This window comes from Ciconia boyciana, chromosome 4, assembly GCF_034638445.1.
Source record: "Ciconia boyciana chromosome 4, ASM3463844v1, whole genome shotgun sequence".
Classification (NCBI taxonomy): domain Eukaryota; kingdom Metazoa; phylum Chordata; class Aves; order Ciconiiformes; family Ciconiidae; genus Ciconia; species Ciconia boyciana.
The window spans coordinates 61,314,672-61,341,350 of record NC_132937.1 but is presented as its reverse complement, the minus strand read 5'-3'; the positions used below and the strand labels follow the sequence as shown (position 1 = coordinate 61,341,350).

Here is a 26,679-nt window from a genome sequence, read left to right as displayed (position 1 = left end):
AGCTTTTTTTGTTTTCAGCATCTGAAGATCCTGAAGTGAGTGCCCTCTGAGTCTCCCAACCTCTGAATCCTGACTACCAATGAATGTCAAGACTAACAAGTTCAGCTTGGACAGCAAGGTTTTCCTCCCAGTCTGGATTTCACTAAGATTGATCAGTTTTGCTCTTCTGCATCCTGGCTGTTGATCATGGTGTCTTTTATAGGAAAATGAGTTGCTTATAAATTTTCAGCTCTGCAGACTTTGGGAGTTGATAGAAAATCCCCAGGCTTAGACTGGCTAAGAAACAACTACAGCAGCCTTTCTTTTGTGGTCACTCAGATATAAAAGCCTTTCAGAAGAGAGTGTTTCTCTTGGGAGACCCTTCTTCTGTGCACAGGGACCAACTCAGTCTGTTTTTTTACCCCGTAATGTGTGTCAAAAATTATCCCTATTCCTCAAAACTGTAGGATTAGGGTGACAGAGACAAGCCGGAATATGCCATAATTTGTTACGTGGCAAATAAAGTGCCGTGGGACTCCTGGGGCAAGGATGCCTGAGAAATACAAACCTGGTGACCACATCCCCTCCTTCTGTTGAACCTACTCTGGAAATACAGACAACTACTTCTTTTTTCATATCAAATGGCCCGTTGCTAGTGATCCAAGGGTTGGGGAGAAGGTTGTCAGCCTACTCCGAAACTAAGAGAAACCAGTCTGCCTTGGCAGGGTGTGAGTGGTCAGAGCCACAGAAACAACTGGGTATTGAGCTATAAGTAGCTGCACCCTTCCACAAACAGTCTGGGAGAGGACATGCAGCTCCATGGGTCCCAGTATCTGGCTGCTCCCCTCTGCTCTCTGCGGTGGTCATGCCAGGGCCATCTCCCCAGGCTGGCAGAGCAGGGCCAGCTCTGCACCCTCACATGCTCCCAAATCATGAAACTGGGTTTAAAAAGAATCACAAGGTAATAAACAGAAGAAAAACAAATCCAGATTTTTTTTTTTTTCTGTTTTCTCAGCCTTCTGGGGTCTGGCTCACACTCTCAAGCTTTTCTTCACATTTTTTTCATTCTAAAATGAAATCTGGCATCACCAGACTCCAAGACCTATGGCTTTAAAGAGAAAAGTCCAGTACTGTGGGAGTCATGACAAAATGGTAAGAATAACACTCCTATTTCTTTTCTCCCTTAAAAGTAATTCAAGAAGGTGGTAGACTGAAGCAGAGCATTTCTGTAACTTTCCTGCCTAACAGGGACAACCAAAGTCTGGCTATGTATATGTTAAAAAGAAATCTATAGTAAAAGAACAAGGAAAGTCAGAAAATTACTCAGATCACCTTTAACTAAATGGTGTAATAATCCCTAAAATGTAAATGAAAGTCCCTAAGCATAAATTGAAAAGTTCAGTGCTCAAAATGGGATAGAAGAGGGATGATCTCAAAACTTTGGCCTTTAAAATTAGCATCACACATGCAATTAGCAATTTTAGTGTGGAACTGGAGCTATAGATGGTAAATTCATTTTTTCATATCAGCAAAATAAATCAAAATTAATTTACAAATACTGTTTCTACAAACTTGTAATCAGTTGTAGAATTTCCCTACCAGAGGCCAACTGGAAGTACAATAATTATCTAAACTGCACATTCACACTCCTGTACTTGAAGGAACACAATCCCAAACTGCAGAAATACAGATGAAATATTAAGACTATCTCATTAATATAGCCAAATTTCCCATATGAAAGCCACAATCCACACCACATCATCTGAAATGCAATGGCTATATGTATGGCCAGCCACTGAAAACATCTTGCCACTAAACCACCCACTGACTAATCAACAAGCCTGCCCAGTATGCTATTTTCCATCACTGGTAATATCTTTAGGGATGAAATGGAGTGAGTTGCAAGTATCAAACTGATGTCAGTGCAGCTGCTATTTATCCACCCTAGGGGGCCTAAAACCTGGAGCTTGCAAACCTCTCCATGAAAGGGCAAAGCTCCAGCCTTCCTTTCAGCTGCAATCAACCAACCACGGTGACTTTGTTGGGCGGGGGTGGGGGTTACTAGGGTGAGATTCAGAGAACAATTTGATTCCCAAAATCCCAAACCCACCTGCAAGCAGTTTCTTACCTGCCCTGTTCTGCCCTGACAGTCTCAACCTGGACACTTCCAATGACATTTTATGCATGCCCTCTCCTCAGGTTTTGCTTTTCACATTACTACCAATACAGCAATGTTATTTACTGACTGCATTTCCACCATTAATCACCAAAGTGTAATGGGCTGATATATTCCAAGCACTGGGCTGCAAGCTAAGTGATGAATGAAGAAAGGCCATAGCCGTTCATGGGGAAAATGGCTTTGTTTCTTCTGTCCTGTTTCAACAGGTCTGGTAGGCTTGGTTGGCAACTTTAGCAACTACAATTTCTGTGCAGAGATGTAGAAGACTAATTTTTGAAATATCATGGTATTAACAAAAATACCAAATAGCTTAGGGGCTATGACAGCTCCTAAGATTAGTGAAGCTAACCATCTAGCAATAGTTAGCATCTATGCCCACAAGGTATCACATCATCCAGTTGATTTCAGGGGACAAAAGTCTTTGCAAGGTTTGCCATCTATGCAAGGTTTCTGCACCTGGTGATGTTACTTTACTACAAAGTTATGGCCTAATTTTCAACAGCAACAACTGAACACTGTTGGTAATTGCCAGGCAAGAGGTTTGCAGGCTGACACTAATAAAGCACAAGCTGGTTTATCACAACTTAGGTGCAAAGAGCATTTCACCAAGTCCAGGCTGCGGACTCTCTCACACATCTGAAATCAGAGTTGTCATTGTTAGTCAAGTACTGCCAAAGAGGAAGCATCTTTTGATTTCACACAAAAAGGAACCAAGAAGTCTGGTACATGTCTGAAACATGTCTGCGCACCACAGACTGTAAACTTTCAAGGTGGAAATATTCAAGATATTGGAGTGGCAGATGAGCCCACCAGCCAGCAGCAACCAAGGGTACATGGCAGGAAAAGGAAAAGTCAGGAGTGCTGGGATAGGGTGTCAGACAGACAAGTGCTGAAGAAGCATCAGTGCATTTGCTGGCAAGGAAAATGGGTAGTTAAGATGATGAGCAGCTGGAGTGGGAAATATCAGCCAGTCCCAGCTGGAAGATGAAGAGTAATTTTCTACCGTTATGTCAATTAAAGGTACAGATGAACAGTTGTGCTGAAACCTGGGACAAAAATTCAGTCCTTCTGTGTGATGACTGGAACCCGACCTATCAAGTCGATGGGTCTTTGGTCTTCCTCAGTTTGCTTTTCCCACCTTGAAAGCTGTCTCTCAAGAGGAGGAAAGTGCTATAACTTTTAGCTTGAGACTGACTCTTTAGAAGTCATCACTCCTTGGGATTTAGTTATTCAGTAGAGAAAGTACCAATTTACTGATACAGTGATGGAATTTCAAACTAAATTGATCGTGATCAACTTTTTAATTTTCTTTTAAACACATACACTTCTAATACTTTGCAATGGAGCCTGATACACTGTATTCAGAAATGGCTATCTGTAGACAAGTCACTGTATGGCTTAAGTAGATAACAAAAAAGAAACTCCACTTGCTACTCACAGCAGGCGTACTCCTTCAACTTCTGTGACAAGTGCAATATGATCTGCGTACAGTTTCACCTAGCTTGAAGTCTCACCTCCTTCCACAGACCAACATAGGCTAAATACATAGGAATCTTTTCCAGCATAACTGTCAGTGATCGCTGTGTTTAATGCTAGTGGACAATGGAACTTAGACTAGATAGGAAATAAACATAAATGTTAATTATCTTGCTGGAGATGAGAAACCAGATGACATCTGGAGCTGGCATTATTGTAAACAGGAAAAAGGTATGAGAGCTACTTAGCTTAGAAGTTTATAAATACCAGATATACACATCAGGAAGAGGTTGGCAGGTTAAGAAAGGACAAGTGCAGCTCTGTAATAATAAGCGAGTCAGAGAGATGGAAAGAGAGTGTATGTGAAATTATTTCTGGGAAGACCATTTTTGTCCAAGACAATTTTAATTACGCTCTTTATTGGATGCATGCTCAATGTGGTAGGAGAAATCTGCCTTGGTTTGTACACTGCTACAGTTTACCTGATTCTCTTTGCTAAAGCAATAAAACCACAAAGACTGGGACCACCATGGCAATGTGGCAGAATGCAGAGCATCAGCCCCACAAATCTCCTTAGAGCACCATAGCAAAGTCTTGAACCGCATCCTGCAAGCATTTATGCACAAACTGAACTTCATATACTGTGATTAATTTCCTGACACCATGTGGGTTTCATTGCAGCACACAAAACCAAACACAGACTTATGTATTTTTAGGATCAGGACCTACTTTGCACTAGTCAGCCGTGATTTAATGCATCTGTACTTAATGTGCCGCTTACTAAATGTGAGAGAATTCTGTGTTTTGGTACAGTTTGGGTTTTTCCCCAGAACACCATGTATGTTGTTTCAACATTAATGCTGAAAGTTAAATACTCTGTAGTCACTGATGTTTATTTAAACAATTATAATGTTGTCTAATGCTGGGAACGGAGGTACAGTAGCCTCATATTTAAAAGCATGGCCTTTTATATAACATTAGAGAGCTCTAGTGGGCATGTTGCCCATTTCCGATTCCCTAGCGGCTTCTATTCTTCACAGGAGTTAATGTTCTAATCAGAATGCATCTGTATAACATTTTCCTTGTGCTGATCAAGTATCAGGAACTCAGTGATTACCTTATGCATTCCACTGCATATGCTAGGCCAGATTATTCAAACATCCTCTGGTAGAAGAGATAATGGGGCATTTCTAATCACAAAATAGTGCCACACAAAAAAGCTATGGTAAGAGCGAACATCAGGGATGTACAATAAAAAGGCAGAAAGAGACCTTCTGTTGCATTGCAGGAACATTCTTCTGTGGATTGTGCTTAGTGCAATGATCTAGATGTAGATGAGCATTAATATTCACAAGATACATAGGTAGTCCAGCACCAGTCTTTGCAACCTTAGAAGTCATGCATATTCATATGTATGCACGCCCTCATGCACAGGTCAAGAAAGATTCCTATTACAGCATTTAAGCTTCGCAAAGTTGGAGGCAAAGGTTTCTGACCTTGGCGGTAAGCCTCTAGACTACAGTTTGTGCTATGAAGCGGTATCATTCAGGATAGGATACAGGTAGAATGTAGCGTCCCTTAGTTGCAAGCCCAATGCTCACCAGCTATACTGGGAATCTCTAAAGTGACTCCTCAGAGAAATGGTTCAGACTTCCAGTAACACTTCAGAAATATATGTACATTCACACAAATAAAAGAGGAAAAAAGAGGCAGAAACAGCCTTCTCTCAAACACTTAAAAGACCTTAATGTACTGATGAAAAATAGTAAGCAGTGCAGTTACTATTAATCACAATATCCTTTAGGTATTTTTTCAGTTATCTGCTGCAATGCTAATCACTGTCTAAAAAATCAACATTTCACGTGTCCAATTCTAAAACTGTTACTAGGTTTGAGGAGTAGCATCTGAAGTTAGGGATAGTCTTTTTTTATAGTTAATGATGTTTAACTTTTCATATTTTTTCACATTTCACCTGCTTCTAACTGAACATGAAAGAATTTGTATGTGACATTTATTGTCCATCATGCAACCTTCTGCTCTACTTTTAAATATTGAACATCTTTTCCAGCTGTAGAGGTTGAATTATACAATGAAATTAAAAGAATTGAAGTTTTAACCCTTATCATTCTTATAACTTTACAAATACTCAGATTTCAAAGTTAGGTTATGTTCATTGCCAATACGATCAATTTAAAAGCAGTGCGTATGTAATAATTCTGACTTCTGCTTCTGACCCAGGATTTGTTTTCTCCCAAGAATACATTCAGTGCACAGGACCGGCCAAAGACCACTGAAATCAATGGAAAGGCTACTGGTGACTTTGATGGAATATGGATTGGGCTGTGAGTGTAACACTGCTGACTTCATTGACTCATCACAAGGGCTGAATTTGGCTTTGACAGATGTAAAGCGGTTCATCCCATGTACCTTTAACAAATTGCATACATTTTAACCCCACTCTTCCAGTCCCGGGAATTTAGAGCATTTTATTCTGCTAGAGCTGTTAAGGAGCCCCAGCACTTGCACAGGTAAAATGAATAACTGAAACACATACAGTTGTTTGTACTTACAGGTATCTGGCTTGAGCTGACTGTTGGTAATTCCAAAATACTGGGGATTTTCGATGACGGGAATCTTTGTCATCCCAATGATGACTGCGTCAGGACCACCCTCAGAAGATGACGGAGTGTTACTGCCATTTGAGATGTGGTGGAGGGGACTGGCTGAATCATCGTCATTGCTGATAACTGAAGAAGGACCTAGAGTTAGAAACAAAAGATTTTCTTGTAACTCAGCACATGGTTCCCTTCCCTCAGACGATTCCTTTTTTTTTTTTTTGGACTAGTTTGTCCTCCATCCCCATAGTCAACAGCTCTCTGTGTACCTTGTTGACCTTACCTCAGGAATTTTATATGTCTGGGAGCAGATAGAGAACAGTGGGTTTTTTCCATTAGGAGCTGGAATGTGAAACAAATTTTTGTACTGGTAGATCACCTAGACTGAATGCGTTAGGGTCCAGCATAGTCTGTAACTAGGAAAGATTTCCAACTTTGTTGAACTCCTTCTGTCATTCTCAGAAATAAGCTATGAAATACATGCATTAACTTTTTTTACCTTATGCCCTACTTGGATCACACAGCAATAATCACCACAAATCCGGGAAATGCCTGCCCTCCCTTTGAGGTGGCGTTATAACAAGACAAAAGACACAGAGGAGATGGGCTCATCCTGATGTGGGAAGCTGGTAATTTCTGAAAGACAGCACGGTTGAGATCCAAAATCCAGGGGACAATCTGAACAGTCACAGAAGGTGTGGAGCAGATGCTGAGAAGAGTAGTGGGAAAGACACATCCCACCCCACTGCAAAATCTGGGGTCACTGCAGAGGGGCTCATCCAGCCCAGAGGAACATCCCACTGGCTCCCCCATCCACACCCAAGTCTGGTCACCTTCCAGAAAGAGGTTTACTTTGATCAGTAATTCAGTGACAGTTTTTGTTTGGTTTTCACTCTGTGCTTTATATTTTTAATGAAAGCGCCACAGAGATAAAACCTTGTAAATGGGTAAAAAAAATCCTGCTCAGCAGAGTGTCCCACTTCTGTGAGCTGCAGGGGCCTTTGATCTAACAGCAAGATCAGTGCAAGTAACATTTGAACTCTTGCCATCTAACCCTGACATTTAAATTCCACGTTACATCTTCCAGTTTACATCCAGTATTCAAAGAAAACCAGAATCACCATTTAGCAGCGACGACACTTTGCCTGATCTCCCCACTGAAGAGCCAGCAGAGATCACACACGTCACATTTCACTTAATTCTCCATCCATGTTAATCAGGGTTTTTGAGGTGGCATGCACATCTTCTAATTGTAACAATCAAAAGACAATACTAGAAACAGATGGAAAAATTTGCCCTCTGAAAGGGGCTATCCTGGAACAGCATCTTCAGACGACACCTGCGTTTAGCCCGCGGGCAGCAGCGACACGTGGCCGAATGTCCCCCCAGGGAAGGGGGCAGCAGAGAGGACCTTGAGGATGATGAAAAGCTGGGTTTACTCCAAGTTGCCCGTCACCCCATTGCAAAATGTTGGAGCCCCAGATTGAGTTTTAGATTGGACAGAAGGAACAGTGCAGAGGCAAGACAGAGCTCAGTAACCCGCCACATAGATGGCATCTGTGCCTGCAGGATAGACAGGGGATGCAGAGAGAGACAGAGACAATAGGGACCAGCAGCAGCTCCTGTAGATGCACCACTGAGGACAAGAGAGAAGATGGGCAGGATCCACCATAGCACACACACAATTAAGGAACAAGATGAGAACTAGGACAGTCCCAGACATGGCAGCCAAGAAAGGGCAGCTTTAAAGAAAAGAAACTCTTGATCTTTTGTGGCTCACTGTATCGTTAACAAAAACACTTATTCATTACATGGCATGGCTCACAGGAATAAAACTTAAATAATTTGGCATGTGGCTATTCAACCCTACCTTTAGAGACTCAAGTGTACTCCCACCCCTGTCCTGCTTTCCCTTCTCCCCAGTTGGTTTAATGGTGCATGAGGGAAATGTTCACATAGTTTGAAAAAGTACTTCCCCCCCTAGCCTGAAACATTAGAGGTAATTTTTCAAATACCTTGCACTTCACTGGAAAGTCACTGTTGACAAATGTAAGTGAAGCCTAGATCTCTGCAATTTATCAAGTGAAATACTAATACCAAGGCTGGTTTTGTCATTACTGATCACCCAGATCCTCAAAAGATTGATTCTACTAGGAAAGCTGCCAGGATTAAGAGTTTTTGGTGAAGATTTCTCCGGTGAAGTGCAGAGCCTAACAAACTGTGGGAAAGGGTCCCTCAGATGGCACACAAGATACTTACGTGAAGTCACAACACATTTTTCAGGTGCATGAGAGTTGTGTGCAGTGGCATTGAGTGCGAACCCATTTAAAACCTCATCAATTTTTTCTAGACATCATTCTTACATCTCTGACATTTCTGAATGTCAAGCTAATGGCTCCAAAAAGCATGCCAACAAATACATATTTTCTTGAGAAAAAAAAAGTCCTTTTATACTAATGTAACTTTAGTATGAGGGTCAAATCCCTTCTCTTACAGCAAACGGGCAAATTCTCTTGGCTCTGTAATTTACTATAGGCATGTCTAAGTCCTTTTCAGCCCTGCTGTTCTCCGCTGCGCAGGAGGAGGCTCTTTTGTCATTGTTTGCTTCCACCACACATCCGGTGATGGTAAGGAAAAGTGACCATTACACATTTCTAGGTGTTTAAGTGGAATAATGAACAGAAACTCGTTCTGTTCATCAAATCATTTCTGCACTACTCCAAGACCCAATTTTGTATGGTGCACTGTTTTGTCAATCAGTATAAAACTCAAAGTGCTGCAGGTGAAAAGTAGACAATTGTTCTGTAAATCTGTTTACTCAATTAGGCTAACTAGTAAAAACTAGTCTTCTGTGTGGTATGAAACAGGGTCCAACTATATTCAGCTCTCTGATGTAGGTGAGGAAAAACTGAAAAATGAGGTGATTTCTAAAGCAATTTCTGGCAGTATGAAACAGTTTAAGAAAAATTCAACTCTACAAACTTCGTGCTATGTCACTTAGTGATCCCTCTCACTTATTAGCATGTAATCAGCTCACGCAATGGTCTTTGGAAGTAGTTGTTTGGGTTCAAAAATACTATTTCCTGTATATTTATTCTCTAATTAAGACAATGAGAACTCAACAGATGGAAATTTTTGTGTATTAGAGGCAGTTGAGCTCACATCCTTTCAAATTTCCCCTTTGCTGGGACCTTTTTGTCAACATCAGCAAAGTGGTACATAAACTGTTTCCACACTTGCCTATTTGCCAGACTATTCACTTACCATAAAGTTACATTTCATTTTTTGAATGCACTAAGCCCCATTACAATTACAGGCCAGCACTGCAGCTGATATTCTAGTAATGCAAAACCATTTTCTGGAAGGCAAGATGAGGCCATCACCTGTGCTGACAAGAAGCTAGAGCTGCCCTTTTCTGAATACGCACTGAACTCAAAATTAAAGCGCCTTAAAGTATGGTTTCGTCCAGACAAAATGAGGTCACCAAATTACTTGTCAAAGGCAGAATGAGTATTATAATTACCCTCAGTCACCTATTACTGATTCTGGTTCTTATAAAATCTGCTGTTGGTTTCACACCTGAAATCTGAAAGTTTTAGACAAAATGTCATTGGTGGGAGTGAAAATCATGGGTTGTCAATAGCCATTAGCTATTGCCAATAGCTGACTCACAGTCAGGTTGAGCTTTTAAGAAAACTCCAGAGGCCTTCTCCACCTTCAAATATGCTGCCCAACATTTTAGCTTGATTTCATTTTTAGACCATATTTCTTATCTTAAGAAGGTAGAAGCCAGAGCCAGATGAGAAATCGTAGCCTGCCCTGGAGAAGAAACATGAGAGCTATACACTGCAGGGCTGAATTTCTCCTCTCTTTGATGCTGAGCTAAAAACCTGTCCATTCTGCATCAGCTAGGCCCAAGAAAAATCCTTTCTATGTACAAAAAACAGCACCTCTCTGAAAAAGTGGTGACATGTAAGAGAACCAATTATATTTGAAACTGAAAAGTTATAATAAAGCCAAAATAACTCCCACACTTAGGTTGTGAATGATCTTCGGCACATGGTATGGGGACAAGCAGAAACAGCAAACATCTCTTACTGCACATCCCACAGAAAACTGGAGACAATCAAACACTGCTGGGGTGAGGTCATGGTTTACCCTCACTAGTCAGCACTCCTCCCTGAAATATAACCCACTTCTGTGCTACCTCTTGAATAGTGCATCTCTGCACTGTCTTTGACATCAGTGGTGCCAACAGATATGAGTTTCCTTAAGTTTAGAAACAAAATTTAATAAAACTAACTATTTTCAAGGTGTGCTGCTATTTCTGGCCAGGAGAAGGAGTTTCATAATTATAAAATATAGCCTTTCCTGCTGCTCCTATTGCCATCAGAGTTAATGCAGCTTTAACATGCACGCTACCAAGACCTATCTACACTGCTATTTGTTGGGGCTACATTTTGCTTTGCGTTATTTCAGACTTCTGCTAATACTTAGGTGGTTGGCTGTGGCAACACATCTGACTACTGGCTGCCACTGGAATAATCCACACGATCTTCCTGTGTATCAAAGCACAGAAAGAGTCCCAAAGTGAATAATAGCATGACTCAGCTAAGCAGGCTCAGGCAAAAAAATAAAAAGGAGAGACTCTCAAATGCAGAATCAGAAAGAACATACAGGTTTTGTTTGCACCTGGCATGGCCTTGCAAGCACATATACTCAGACTTTAGTTTACATGGTCACAAATGAGACTTGTGTCCATCTACTTCTCCCTCCACCTACTGTGTCAAAGATATAAGCAATCTACTCTGCATGTTTGCTCTCCAAGCTCTAACAAGATCTCTTAGAGGCTACAATATCCTGCATCCTCCTCACAACACACTTCTGTGCATCACACATCACTCCAATTATCCCTGAAATCACTACTAATGGCTCAGGCACACTGGGAAACAATAGGAGTAATAATTATCAAAAACCCAGCCGATTTTAGCTTTGTGGCTGGAGCTGTGTAGTTACAAGGATGCATCTGCTTAGTCAAGTGTTACGAGGGAGCTCAGGTAAAGATGATTGTTTATAGAGATGATTTTGTGCTGTGATGCCTTAATAACTGTGGCTCCTTCCGTGAAAAATGACGTTGACTGCTAGCAAAATTTCTCAACTGACCTTGCGCTAGCATTGGCTCTTCTTATTTCCTCTGGGAACAGAGACCAGTCTGTGCCGGGACATGGTAATAGCACACCATCAAGCCAAAAGCAGGACACTGAGTCCATGTCACATCAGTAAGCATCACCTCTGCTGAATTTCGAGGCCATGCTGAATCTTCTCTCTTTTTCCTTTTGGGAGGGGTGTATTTTTTCACTAGTTAAATACCTTGCTCTGAAAAAGCAATTACACAAGATTTCTTTCCCCATGAGACTCCCATATTTGCTGTAGATTCTAAGTTCCTCTTTTCTGCATGATTAAAAGGTAAGTTTTACGCTTCAGCAAGAGCAGATATTCAATTTTTCTTGTTATCAAGCTAGGATCCAACTTTCTTACCAGAACAGACATCTTTTTAGCTTAACTCTTGAATTGCTATCTTATCTTTCATTCCCTCTGGAAGACAACTCATCAGTCATGGCTTGGCACATTTTTTTTCTAAGGTGCTATAAGCTTTACTTTGAATATTCCTTTGCATTCCTAAGTTCAACAACTGCATGCAACTGTGGTATCGAGTCATGTTTATGCAATTCTATTAGACTGGGTAAGAGAGCCCAGCATAATAGAAAGTAATGCAATTACAGAAACATTATTTTATATTATTGGTCTCTTAAAATACTGCATGCTGAATACAGGGAATTGAATTAAAAAGCATAAATAGAACACAAGGAAATAAATTCAAAGCCAGATGAATAATCTTCCCAAAGAGAAACCAGTTTAGTCTCTGCTTGGTGGAGCTGTTCAAAGTAAAGTCAGATTCTACTGCAAATCTAGAGTGGGCTTATTAAAATGACAGTCTTCACTTTGCAGCTGCTGGTGCTTTTAATGAGGGAAAGCTCAAGGCAAGGTGCTCCTATGCTTTCTCAGTTCAGCTGTGCAGAGCAATAGCATTTCTTGCCTCTCCCCACCTTCCGACCAACCCTTCTTGTCTCATATCCCCATCCCTGCCAGCTGCCCAGAAAACAGCCATTAGTCTTAGCCTCAGTGAAGCCAGCTCAACAGTCACTGTCACAATCAGTTGCAAAATGAATATTATGGAGTTAATCCTCCTTTGTTTGTGGTGGAGAAAACACAAGAGTAAGATCACCCCAAGCAACATTATACCCAAGTCTATCCTGCTGAAGCACACTGCTCTTCACAGCTCAAACAGTGCATGTCCTTCTATCCTGGTACAGCACACTGAGCCAAAAACCACACTGCAGACATTAAGTCTGTGACTCAGAAAACTGAGACTTGCCAGGCTTGGGTGTTTAGAGGATAAATAATTTCACATCTTCTGACAGGTATCATTAGTCTATTTAACTGATTTGCACCCACCACTGCTTGTTGAAGCTTGTACTCTGTTGCTTCTTGATATATTAGATGAGAAAAACTTTCTGACACTGCCCAAGAAGTTCAGTTCCCATTCAAGAGCACGCTCCCAGGAAGTCGGGGGAACCAGAATGGAGAGCTGGAGAACTTCCCCACACCCAGCAGACAAATGCCTCTGTTGCCTGTCACCATGCACTTCTAACAATCTCTGATTAACAGAAGGAAGGGGGCTCCTTGGAGGTCTCTTGCAGGAGTAAGTGGCTGAAAATGAAGGTTTAAACTCAACAAGCAGCCCTTAGAAGTCTGTTCACTTACAACCATTGCAAAGCAGAGACATTTGTTTGAAAATCATGATGAAGTCACACCACTTTGATGTAATGTTTCATTTGGGTGATCAAGAATCCATTTGCTTTTGTTTTAATGTGAAAAATCAATGTATTTTCTTTCCTCATTTGTTGCAGCTTCACAAGATGACTAAATTGCGTTGTTATCACTGTATCACTTTCACACAGAGCAAACAAGTTACAGTGCTGGATTATTTTCTTTCCTATGTAGAAAAATTTAAGTAATGCATACCTTTGAGTCTAGTGAAATAATAGCTATGTTATTCAGCTTTACAGTACCAAATTTTCAGTGTTGCTAGGTGTCAAAAGGTCAGTCACACTGACTTAAATGCCTTTCCCCTACAATGCATGTTCCTCTTGCTGGAAAGCTTATTTAAAATGCCTAACTCCTCTAGAGAGCAACAAACACGCAATCTGGGTAATTTCCACTGAAATGACTGTGCACAGATTTTAGCCACTCAAGTATTTCATCAGGCCTTTTTGTTGTGGCTTTGAATCTAAGAGCCACAGCTGCATATTTGTTTGCTTCAGTTTTATTCTGGAGCATGACTGTGAAAGAATCCCAGTCAGTTCCTTTCAGCTGCCTTTCTTCTCACAACCTCGTCTATACTCCCCTGTACGCACGCATTCACACATCCTTTTACACAGGAGCCTAAAGCATTCCAGAGGTCATAGTTTCTGCAAGGGAGGTTTCCAAACAGGGAGGGCTCCCTAGGATAACCTGGGGGACCTCTTCATAACACAAAACACTCCCTGAAAGCCATGCAACCTACAGGATGCAGGGACAAAGACACAGGTGTCTAGGTCTGGGTCAGACTGGCAAGGCAGTTCACCCAAGAAACCTCCTTTGCACCACTGCAAAACCCTGTAAGAAAAAGGATGAGGTCTCTAATACATACTGGTTTTGCTAGTACTGTTGTGCAGGACGAAAAGTGCGTGACTCCTTTCCGCCCCGGCCTCACTCCAGGGCCAGCTCTCCCCCAGCGATGCCATCAGCGAAGCCTCAGCCTGCGGCACAAAGGTTGCCGATTTCTTTCTCCTTTCAGCCAGAACGGGAGACATTTGTATAACAGGTCTCACAACCACAATCTGGTACACATCTTCAAGCTCGTAAGCACCATAACCAATAAATCCTCACAGTTTGTCCTTGGTGAGGTACATGCTACTATTATTCCCAATTTGGAGGCAACGGGAGGAGTTCTGAGCAGCTCGCTGATTTGCCCAGCGCTGCAGGTGGGATCTTTGTCAAAGTCATGACCAGGACCGGGGAGGGACTGCCAGCCCTGGCTGTCGAACCACGGAGCCCTTCAGGACTTATAGCCCTCCTTCAGCTGTAGGATGAATGGTAGCTATACAGCTGCCCGCTGCTTCGTGGACACGTTTGCAGTATCTGCAGCTCAGATGATGTGCCCTATCATAAAGAATGAGGAATTTATGGCCTCTCATTATTGGTAGTCAAATGAAACACAGACCTGAGACAAAAATCTAGCAGGGATGTAGTGTATTAATCAATACAAATATGTGAGCCAGAGAAGTAAGGATACAAGGCAGTGGAAAATGTGAAAGAAGGAAAGAAAAAATGATTTATCTTTTTTAATATAGATCACCAAGACCATTCATTATAACCACCTGCAGGTTTGGATAGCTCGGAAACGTGGGTGAAATTACAATCCTTCAAAAATACTACAGTGAAAAATCACCGCAATAAGAAAAAAGATCAGTTGGAATGCACTTGTTGGCATTAAGGAAAAAAGAATAACTCACCCAAAATTAAATCCTTGTTGCCTTTCGTTTAATTTAAAAACTATTTAATTAACAATCGCTTCCCTCCACACTTCTCATAAATAATCTAAGTGTTAGCATTCCCATTCCTAGGGCTGGGAATGATGTTCTCTGTTGTTAGAAGGTAAATATAATGTATACAGAAGCAACACAAAGTTTCCCCATGCTGCTTTGGCAGTCAGTCTTTATCTGAGAGAACAGCAAAGCTATTTGGAGTAGTCAACTTGAATAATTTTCCAAATTCTGTTTAGTTAGACATGGTTAGATGATACGGCAGATATGCAGAAATGCTCCCTGAGATTAAACGGGTATTTGTTGCTTGTGTGCCTATTTTATTTTTTTTAAAAAAAAAAAGCATTACTAATGAAACAATTTCCCTTCCTTAAACCCTCCCTGATTATTTCTTGGGAGTATAGAGATACTATCTACAGGCCTCTCCCATCCAAGCAAATCAGCTGAAAACATGATATGGAAAAATCTAGAAATACTCAGAGACCTGAGGAAATACTGAAGAATAGGATTTCTTTTATCCTAAACTGAAGTCTGAGGAGGTGCACAAGGATAGCCTTCTAATATAAGGGAGCACTCTTTATTTCATGCCTATGCTGGACAGGAATGAAAAGTTGCATGACAAAAGTGTATCAAGAAAGACTGAGGTAAAAAGTTAGGAAAACATCCTCAGGCACTGGAATTGCTCATACGAGACTCAGAAATCTCCACTTCTGGAGATCTTGAAGCCACATCAGGAAAATATCTGTTGGAAAAGATGCACATATAGTCGATACAAGCTTAGGACAGGGAAGGTCCCCTTTCAGCCCTAACCTTCCATGATGACTAAAAGGTAGACCTTGAGTGATCTTATGGAAAACACTTTGGGTTCTTCAAATGTTGATTTATGTCTATTCAGAACTGAATGAGACCTGTAGCTCACAAATAGATAGCACATAGCAATAAAGTACACACTTTTCAATGCATTAGCAGGTTACTTTTCCAGGCTGCAGAATCAAGACAGGTTTAGTCAGGTGAGAAGCACACCAGTGATGTACGAATCCACAGTCTACAGTGGGTTATTCTACTCGAACACACATTATTTAATTGCACTCTTTACATACAATTTATTTCAGTGGGTTTTTCCCCCTGAATTGTTTCTGAACAGTTTTCATTAGTGGGAGTGTTAACTACATGACACTATAACACAGTCTTGTATCATTTCTCACTTTTTGTGAGTGGAAGATTCTTACAGGCCCCCAAAACTGCACGAATTATGAAGTCAACACTGTCCTACATTGAAATATACCTCTCAATTTGTTCTCAACAAGCATTCCAGCATAATAGCTTCCAATTCATTTTTCATTTACAGCCGCACTAGCTAACCTTAAACGTGACAATCTGCAAAGAAGCAAAACTAAATGATCGCACACAATCAACCCAAACATCATGCTCAAATTGTAAACAACATCTGCAGAAATCTGCTGTTTGCTGTTTACTCAGCTCTCACTGAGATGATCTTGCAGCCCAACTAAACATTTCTTGGACTTGCACTGACTTGGACTGGCTCCTCCTTATCTCCAAAGATTCCCCATCCTTTGAAATAGGTTTTAAAAGCAAAATTCAAAGTCCCACCTACGCCTGAAGAGGAAGGCATGGGAAGATGGTGAACTAACACTCCACCATCTATTTCTTGTCAAGTAGTTCATGCTCTCCTTGGGTGAACAGGCTTTGGGTCCTGATGGCCCAAATTTTGCATGTGCTCGGGAGGCAGTACCTGGCCTTTGGAAGAGAGCTGCTGGAAGGGTAGGAGGCTTCAGTACAGAAGACAGGCTGTCCAAAACTGACCCTCAGTGAGCACAAAGCAAGAGATAGCTTACTTTTCTTCCTGAGCATCAATGCCTGACATTTTATTCCAATTTATATTAGATTACTTAGCAACAGTGAAACTGATTCCTTTTGTGTCTCTGCCACAGCAGCCATTTCAGTGGCTTTCTGTACAGCCCCTGTCCCTGGAGCGCTCAGCAATTACACCCTGGCCAGCTCTGGCCTTCAAACAGAGATCACAGCCCTTGCTTAGAAAACCTTGCTGGCCAGCAAGAGACTGGCCAGAACCTACTTCTGGGAAGATTTCTGGTGCTCAGCAATCATGTATCGTTAGAAATTCTTGTGATACAGAGGTGAAGCATCTGCCATGTTCTCCAATGTGGAATAGCCTTAGCAACAGACTCACTCTAGCATCCGGCAGTTTTGTGCACCTCTAAGAAATCATAAAGAAAAGAAAAGCAATTGCTTTCTATTAATCACTTTCCATTTCCAGTTATAGACTTCTGGATTATGCTCAATTAGATCTTTTGGGACATTGTTTAAAAAAGAATTCACCTTTGGAGATGGGAGGGAGCTGAACAGACTGTTTGGAGGAATATCCCTGCCAATAAAGCTTCAGATCAAAGATGCAGAATCGCCTCCAAACAACACCCTTCTTTCCCCAAGCACGATTCCTATGGCAGTGAAGCCTTACATGCTCAAAACCTTCTTCAAATGCAGATCTAAAAACAACTGAAGTGGACCAAATGACACTCATGGATAGAAAGGCAACATGTCAAATTTCTGTCCCAGCAGCATCACTCACAAGCTATGGGATTAGCTGCACAAATTGACTGACTTGCCTCTAGATGTTGATCCTCTACTGACATTTACAGACACCTCCTCCTCCCTGCTACATAACGTCTTATCTGCTGGAGATTCCTCCTGTCACCTCTCTCCTGCCAGCCTTCCTTTAAATTGCCTCTACGGCAAGCAGGAAAATGTCCCACACTCAGAGCTACTTGCACTGTACCAGCTAGCTCAGCTGTCCCAGCGGTGGCCACGCTACACAACAAGCTCTGACAGTTTTGCTACAGCAGATCTGAAAATGGACACATTAATTGTGAAACCGGTCACAAAACCGGTCATGAAACCACAATGAGGTTTTGCTAAAATATTGGAAGCATCACTGCTTCTATTCTGCAGGGCTCTAAATAAAGCAGTGTTTCTCTTTTTTCAGCATGCTGCACATAATGTTTTCATAAATCATTTCTGCTTCTACTACTTCTGAATACTTTACCAAGTATTCTCCCCTAGCTTTTTTCTGATGTGCCTCCTCTGCTTATCCACTCACTTCTTCCTTTATGAAGAGTTTTGCCTCTCTCTTCTTAACTGATTCTCTCTTGGCCAACTGGCTCATCTATCCTCTCTTTTTCTAACATCTCCCTGGATTTCTTAACTCTGCAGCTTCCTATCACCTTGTAATACTCAGTTCCCAATTGTCCACATGGCCTCCTGTGATGTTGTAATTTATATGTTAGAGTTAAATAGCATTAGTACTTGCTAAACTCAAGTATTTTAGGGTGACACTCATTTATTCTCAATGTAACTTCCTCTTTTACCAAAAATTCAGTCATGGCTGTTTCTTAGCAACAGATTTATCAGAACAGATTTGCATGGAAATCAAATACTCTCAAAAAGGAACTGCTAAAGGAAGCTGATAACATAGCCTTATTCCTGACCACCATTAGAAGCAAATACTACAAAGCAGAATAAAATGGTTTTGTAATTCTGTATGAATCTAATGAACATGTGTAGAACATTAGCACCAACTGAAGCAGAAGACGATATAAACTTCCCTAATTAGTGTATCTCTGAGATAATCTGCAAAAATAATCTTCTTGCCTTCAGAGACTGCAAAACAAAACAAACCATGTACAGCCACAATCCTCTCTTGCACTGGACTAGAATAAAAATTGGAGTCTGTGATGGTCACATACAAACAGGTCTCAAAGGACCAGACTGCAAAAGGCAGACGTGCATTTCCCACATGCACGAAAAACGCATACCCTCACTTCAAGCACAACAATACTAAATAACCAAGAACCAGACTTCAATGCAGGAACATAATCACTTAGTATTTCATTCTCTGGAGTCCCCACATTTATACCGTAATTTCAGTAAACAAAGTTTTTCATTTTCACAGTCTTTAGAAAGAATCCATTTCCCCCAAAGATTTTTCTACATTTTACTTGACTCTGCCAGATGAGGGGTTTTAGGTTTTTTTTGGTTTGGCGTTTTTTTTTAACCCAAAATAATGTGCTAAGCTCCAATTAGCTAGTTCATCAAAAATGTAGAGAAACACAAATTTGGGGATAGGGTCAAAGAGTGAAACCAAACATGAAGCATGAAATCCTATGAACGGAAGAAGTGAAATAGCAGTATCGAGAGTCTAACTCCCTTCATCTTAATATCAACCAAGAGTAATTTATTAAATTGACAAATTTATTATTAAATTTAATCGGTGCAAAAATCTCTATGAATGACAGTGGAATCAGGACTGCTGTCTCTGTATTAAGAATGATGACAACCTTTTTGGCAAATTAAGTCTTGTGCTGCTGTGGCATTTAGTTGTGTCACTGAAAAAGGCAGCATCTATAATATATGGCTGCACATGAATTACGTTAGGAATGGGTTAAAGTAATAGATCTGTATTATTCTCAAGAGGCAATGCCAAAAAGGTAATTGCCCATATTTGTACCACTACATTATAGAGAATGACACTTTCATGTCTTCCTAATGTTTAACTGAAAATCTATAAAATCCATTTCTCTTTCTTGCTGAGAAATTAATACAGGACCAAACCTGCAATTCCAACTCTGGTCATGCTCAGACAAAACTCCCACTGAATTCAGTGGGAGTATTGCCAGGGAGAGGATTAAAGACGGTACAATTTGCTGCATCCTACCAGAAATGTAAAAGCTTCAGAGCTAGGTTTTCATTACAGTGCTGCTGGGATTATTAAAATTAGCAGGATTTTGGTCTTCCGCCTTTCAGTCACACAGTCATGTGGACTTGCAGAGGAGGGATGGATGCAAGGTGGACAAGCCAGCTTGCTGGAGAGTGCTTAACGCTAGGCTGGGAGCCAGCAGAAGTGAATCCCTCCTGCAGTATCTCCCTTCCCTCCTCCTCCTCCAGGACCAACAAGAAGCGGGAACGGGGCAAAGAAGCAAGCTTGGATCCTTAGCAAACAGCACTAGTTGGAGGCAGTGCAGCACTCATCATCACACAAACCTACTGAAGCTATCCACAGTATCTGTGCCATTCCAGCACTGGGAGCACGCCTGGGCGCACACCCCTTTGGGAGGCTTTAAGCTGGGCTCTGTGCCACGGAGATAACACACCTCAGAAGAGAGATGGCAGGAAGCAGCCAACACGTAACAGCTTAATTGGGCTTCTGCTGGGCACGGCTGGACCGCACCAGTAACCAGAGGAGCCCGTTATCCCTAGGGGGGTACCTGGCTCTGCAGGGAGGGTATGCCGCACTGCCTCGGCATCCTCGGGTTTTGCTGGCTGCTCCCTCCACTTGGTCATGTTACCTTAGATGGATACAGAAACTCATTTAAAAAAAGTACATGGTTCATTGACTGCGTGGTTGGGATGGTTTTGTTCTCCAATACGGCTTCCAGAGGAATTAGAATTTGGTTTGTTAAGACAGTACCAACTTTTCTTACTTTACCAGTCGACTTCTCCATGTTTTCATGATGTGGTAGCAAAACCCAAGGAACAAAGATATGAGAACTTGAAACAGCTAAGTTAACTAATGAGCCTGCAAAATGAAGCAAAAATTAAGTCCTGAGCTCCTCACCCATTTAAATTTTTATGAGAAAGCAAGAATAATGTAGGCTCTCACTACAGATGTCATTTTTAAAGTGAAACTTCATTTTCAAGAGTATGATTACAACAGATTTCTGATGTTTTGTATCACTAAGCAATGCCATCTGGCACCAATTTACTTTCAAATTGCCAAGCAATTATTGAATATGAATAATATTCACACCCAGGGATATTTCTTATATTTTTTTTTCATTAAGCATTATATGTTTAGGGACCAAAATCACTTGCAAAATAAAGATCAATACAGTACTAATGATTCAAACACCAGCATAAAGACATTGGGGTCCTGAATTTAAAATAAGCTAGCCCTGTTGAATTAAACTCACTGATCTGGGTTCTAAAGCAAGTTTCAAAGAATATATCATACATAAACTCATTCAATACTGGTAGTAAAAAAAATGAGATTACTTTATTCACTCTGTTAGTAACACATGACTAAAACTGTAATATATAGCACTATTTTACACCTACATAATCTCCTAAAAGATCATTTTGTAGAAAAAACGAAACTACAGATAAATACAGAACTTACATGGAATCTGGCTATTATGGATTAAACATCACAAAAACCTTACAGTTTTGGAATTAAAATCGCATTGCTTCATTTTGTTGGCATTTCCTTTTTATGTTAAATGTCTGGCAAGACCTAAGATGTTTACTCCTACAAATGTTCACAGACAGTGAATTTCAAGCTTTAAAATTTACCATTCCCAAATAGTAGGGAGTAGTAGTACTTACGAATGGCAAATATTTAAGTTGATCTCTTAGCTGATGTGAATTGGTTAAAAGGATCTGACTCATACCTTTCTCAGTCTCTACTGATTTTGAGTTCCTCATGGTTTTGCATCCCATGCAGATATATTCACTGCTGGACAGATTGATCTGTTAGCATTTTACAGTCACATGGCATAAACATAAACTCAATGCAAGGAAAGACATGGGAGAATCAGGCTGCACAAGCTGTGCGCTTGCAGTTGCGATGTGTAGGTAGCAATGACAAAAAGTTTCAGAATGCTAAAGAAAGCAGTTACACATTACTCAGGGACAATTTATTGTGGTACACTTAACAGCCGTCCCTAGAATCCTGAAGCAGATAAAATTACTTGAGTAAGAGAAGGATGTGACTCCAGGCAGGACCACACACGCATGCACAATTTCTCCTGTCTGTAACTGCAGTGATGACAAAAATCTCAGATGAATAAACGCCCCTGTGATTTATTTTATCGGGGAATACAGTGCTGTGCTCTATCTGGGGTCAGAGCCAGGGCTCTGGCGTAACCAGGCAAGCATCTGCACAGACTCTTTGCATCCTGCAACATGCAGATGGAATTCCTTATGAATGTAGTGAGTTAAAATTACATTTATATTCTGTATTAAACAAATAAATCTCACAGTAGCCTGATTTATGGCACCCAAAGCAAGACCTGCATGTCTCCAAATGCGGAAAAAAACATCAGAAGCTTTTTGGAATTTCCATTCCCCTCCTAGAGACGATCAAACCCTTTGTAATTAGACTGATGACAGGATAACTCAGTCGCTGTGCCATCAATCCTCAGCCTCTCTGCTTTGTCTGCCAAAGGTTGCCCTTTCCTGGCACGAGTATCTGTCCCCTGGCAATCACCGATCAAACTGCTATCATGTGGGCCATCTACAAATCACTAGTGGTTACAGCCACTCTCACCATGGGCAAAGTTCAGACCAGAACCCAGGAGCAAAAAATGTTAGAGCCCCACAGTTAGGAACAACTGCCCCCAGAGGCAACGCCATCACCTCCTAACGACAGGTAACAACTTCACCTGAGTCCCAGGGTAGTCCAGTTCAACAGCAACAGGGTTCTATATACATTTGGATTCCAACGAAGTGTGAAGTAGCAGCAGGGAATGGAAACTTGGCATCCTCTTTAGAAAGGAAAAGTAGTTATGATAAATCTTTGCCTTCCTCTTGAAGAGGCACGTGGCCCTTCACGCCTTTTTTAACACAATGATGAAGAGTGATGAAGTATGACTCTGTACCTGGAAAGAGATTATGCCAACTCCCAAGTGAAAACCAATGCCGACGTATGGGAAAAGGTAACTTGTTATATACCACACAGCAAGTAGAAAGCTGGTCTCTGTGCATTCTGTTTCAAAAACTATACCTCAAATGCCTGGTTGTTACTGGAGAAAGGAAATGCTCAGGCAATTCAGTCAACTTACCTGATTTTGATTCATATTCTTGTAAGCAAACAAATGCAGAGTTGATGATTTGGGTCATACTTAAAAAACATTACATGTTTTGAAAAGTGAGACAGCTGAGCAATTAGTAATAACACAGAGTTACTGCTTGTGTGGCAGAAGCCTTCACAAGACCCATCAGGGACCGAGATATCTGTCTCTTGGTACCCAGAAGACAGACTTCAACAAGACAGGCACACAGCTATATTACAACACAGAGGTAGTACCCTAGACTGCCAAAAACTTACTTTTGGCTTCTAAAACTAAGAGAGAAACTGACTTCCTAGGTCTTTCATCTAATCACCTGACATTAATAGAAAAATCAATGAGCAGGGCTTACCAGGAGGAAGCCAACACTGATACTCTTTCATACTTTAACTTTTGTCTTTCATATTTAAGACAACATACACTGTTTTGAATCTGAATGAAAATGGGAATCTTATGTAAATGTTTTCTTCTACAAAGCATAGACTTATTGAGAATTCATTTTTTGTTCTAATTCTAATAGTTAATCTGTACAGGTACATACAGCCCTTGAATTTTTCCTAGGAGTCTTACGACATTTAACAGAAGTGAACCAACTTCTTATGACTCTGCATTAATTAGGTACAAGTGGACCAGGAATCTCTGACATGGCTAGCCCTATGGACCTTCACTCTGGGACCATCTGGGGCAGAAAAGTGTAAGCTGACTTATAAGCTCTGACCTCAGCATCACGCTAGGTCTCACGAGGAAGCATTAAAACTGGTTACACAGCATGCATCTTTAGAAAAAGAAAGGCGAATTCTGGTTTAGGCAGCAAGGTCTATGCTAGGATGTCTGCTGGAGTAAAGACATTACAAAAACTCAGCATGGGCTGACAATAAACCGAAAGAAACGTTACCCAGCCCTCGGACAAAGGTTTATATAGAACTAGCTGTTTTCTTGGATCACGTTCCCTGAGGCAGGGATGACGCTTCTATTCCTGAGGCATCATCGACTTCACTGCTGTAGACACTGAAACTGTGCTAATACCCTTCCAGGGGAAAACATCAAGTCATCAAGAAACTGCACAACCAATTGCCCATCTGGCCGCAAAGAGTTTCACCACTTTCTGTTCTCTAACTTCTCATACCTAATATTAGTTATTAAGAGTTATTGAGGAACTATGATCAGTGGTGTCATTGATATGTGGTTCCCAACACACACTTGCACATTTTCCTTTTGCATATCAGCTCTCTTGGGAAAGTGTCATGGCTAGAACAGCCAGTTGAATACTCTGCTTCTTCTGGAGATGTAAATAGCACAGCACTTCTATGGTATGAAAGACACTGCCACGTTCATATTCTAACTTATTCCGAGAGACTATTTGGGATTTTCCTGATTACAGTTGTAATGTATTAGGGAACCATATCTGAAGTTTGCTACAATGAAAAACGAAGACACAATAATGACATCATAAAAATGGCATAATGGGAATAAACTATGAATTTTGAAACTACAGTAGGAAAGCAAATTGCAAAAATAAAACAAACAAGTGGTTTTAAATTACTGGTTTTCAACTACCAGAGCAAGTAGTTCATGTTAAATTGGTGCACAGTATCAACTTGTGCACCAAACAAGAACTCTAATCCCAATTAATTTTCAGTTCTCTTTCAAATGCACTTTTTTATTCGCTTTACCCACTTTTGTCTTTTACCATACACTATGAACTGCAGTTTTACATTTTGAGGGGATTATTTTAGTTGAAACTCCATTTTCAGTTTATAGACTTTAATGACATCTGGCTCTTTTATTGTTAACTCTGCTCTGATGATGAAAGTCCTAGAGCTCTGGATAGTAACTCAGAAGCCAAACAAAACATTATCATTTAAATCTAAAGTATCTGTCACCTTCAACAAACTAGCTAGAGAACACTTAGTTTAGAAACCTGCACACTAAATTTGCTTTTTATAGGTAAAACACATTGCCAAAAAGGTTTCATAGAATCATCTAAATAACAGAAACCAGAATTTTGTGACTTTTTGCAACCATTCTCATGAAACTGCAGTATACAAAGAACTACTTATTACGTGCTCTGTATTTTTGCTTTAGGGCCTGATTACTAACATAATATAGGAAGAAACAAATTACTCTACCTGAAAGGTCATCTTTAAATTCATTTTACTTTTAAAATAGTAACAGATGTATAAACTAACCTATGAAATTAACTTTTTATTCTTGCAGATGTTAATGGAGATTATTAGATGGAAATTAGACAGAAATAACAATTTATCAAGATACAAATATCCAATACATGCTATTTGTATTTTTTTTTCTCATTTAAAAGAACAAAATAAAGACTTTACTTCTGCAAGAATGCTGTTAAATTACAATTCATGATCATTAAAAAATGAACCCTTGTTTGCATTTTTACACTAATTCGGATTATCAAGAACATTAAGACTTTATGTTACTTCTTATCCTGTTGACTTCCTAATTTCCTGGGCAGTGTAAATGGCTATTTTCACTTTTGCCTTTACTCAGCTTAATTTTTTGATTGTTCTCCCTAGATAATAACTTCTTGCTCTGCTGAGGCTGCAAACCCTATATTAGAGTATTTCAGTGGCAAGCTTGCTACCACTCAAAAAAATATCCAATGCATCCCAATTGCAATATGTTCTTCTACCTGGTAAAGCATTTTCATTAATCTAATATTTTATATTGTTTGAATACTTTATTTAAAATAATTGTATCTACCAGCTTAATATCACAATTTACCTGTAATAGCAAGTCTTATTGAAAGCTTCTCTTAGAAAAAGAACAGACCTTTACATCAAGCCTGTTTCTTCTAGATAGGAGGATACATCAAATTAGTTCCAAAAGCATATTTTACAGGGATGATGATAAAAAAAGCATATGTGTAAAATACACTACATGACATCACAATTGTGCCAACAGGTGAAAAATTCAAAATTCCCTACAGGCACACAAAGCAGATTTGGTACAATGCTCAGAGATGTGCTGAGCTCCCAGAAGAGAAAAATGTGACCAAACATTTCAGAAGCAAGAAAATGAACATGTAACGCAATATCCACATCTGCTATAGTCCAAATACAGCAATCAAATTCATGGGAAAAAATGACACACGCTAGTAAAAAGCAAAAAAGGAAAAAACTTGGGCTTAAACTGTGACATAACCATTTCAACATTCTTGTGTAAACAGTTTCATTAGGTCTGTCAAGAAATCCAGATGGTCCAAGCCAACAAACAGAAGTCCCACAGCAAAACACACCCTTCAAACACAGCACTGATGTTTCCTCAAAATAGTCTGGAAAATCAGCACAGCTTACTTGAGTATTCAACCAACCAACTTTTTCTGCTTTAAGTTCCGCATAGATGAAGCATGGCCTGACGTGTTAAACTTGCTGTCTTATGGGCAGCAGCCTAATATGTAGTCATTTGATCCGAATACACACAAACTTGATTGAATGTACATGTTAAACACACATACATTTAAATTAAATTAAATAGAAATAAAATTATTGCAAACAGGTTTTTTTGGAGGGCAGAGGGTGTTTTTTAAATAGGGTGACCATTCAAGATACTATAAAAATATAATTAAGGAGTTGAATCCCACTGTTTATCAGAAAACAAAACAACAATAAGCACGTTTATAACAACAGGTAACAGGTGAGGAACTCCAAGATTCACATATTTTCCAATACACTGCACAAGCACTAATGAAATACTAGATGTGATCAATTTACAGAAAGTGAAAGACGCAATGATAATGAATTATAAAACTTTATTGGCTTGTTAAAAGTAAGTTCATCAAGTACATTTTTTGTAAGTATAGATTGTCCAAACTGTTATGGTAGTACTTGGGAATAAAAACAATGATGGTCTATTATTTTTAAGAAATATAAAAC

At 40.2% G+C, this 26,679-nt stretch overlaps 1 protein-coding gene across 4 annotated transcripts in view; it reads right to left on the bottom strand.

Moving 5' to 3' along the window:
* Positions 1–26,679, bottom strand: part of NTRK2 (neurotrophic receptor tyrosine kinase 2) — a 201,126-nt gene that overhangs the window by 76,780 nt on the left and 97,667 nt on the right. For all 4 annotated transcript variants that reach the window (XR_012042107.1, XM_072859245.1, XM_072859244.1 and 1 more), the window contains one exon: positions 6,205–6,393. Coding sequence is in view for 3 of the 4 variants with exons in the window: in XM_072859245.1 (XP_072715346.1) it covers positions 6,205–6,393 (189 nt within the window). In the remaining variant the exon portion in view is untranslated. The remainder of the gene's footprint in view (positions 1–6,204; positions 6,394–26,679) is intronic.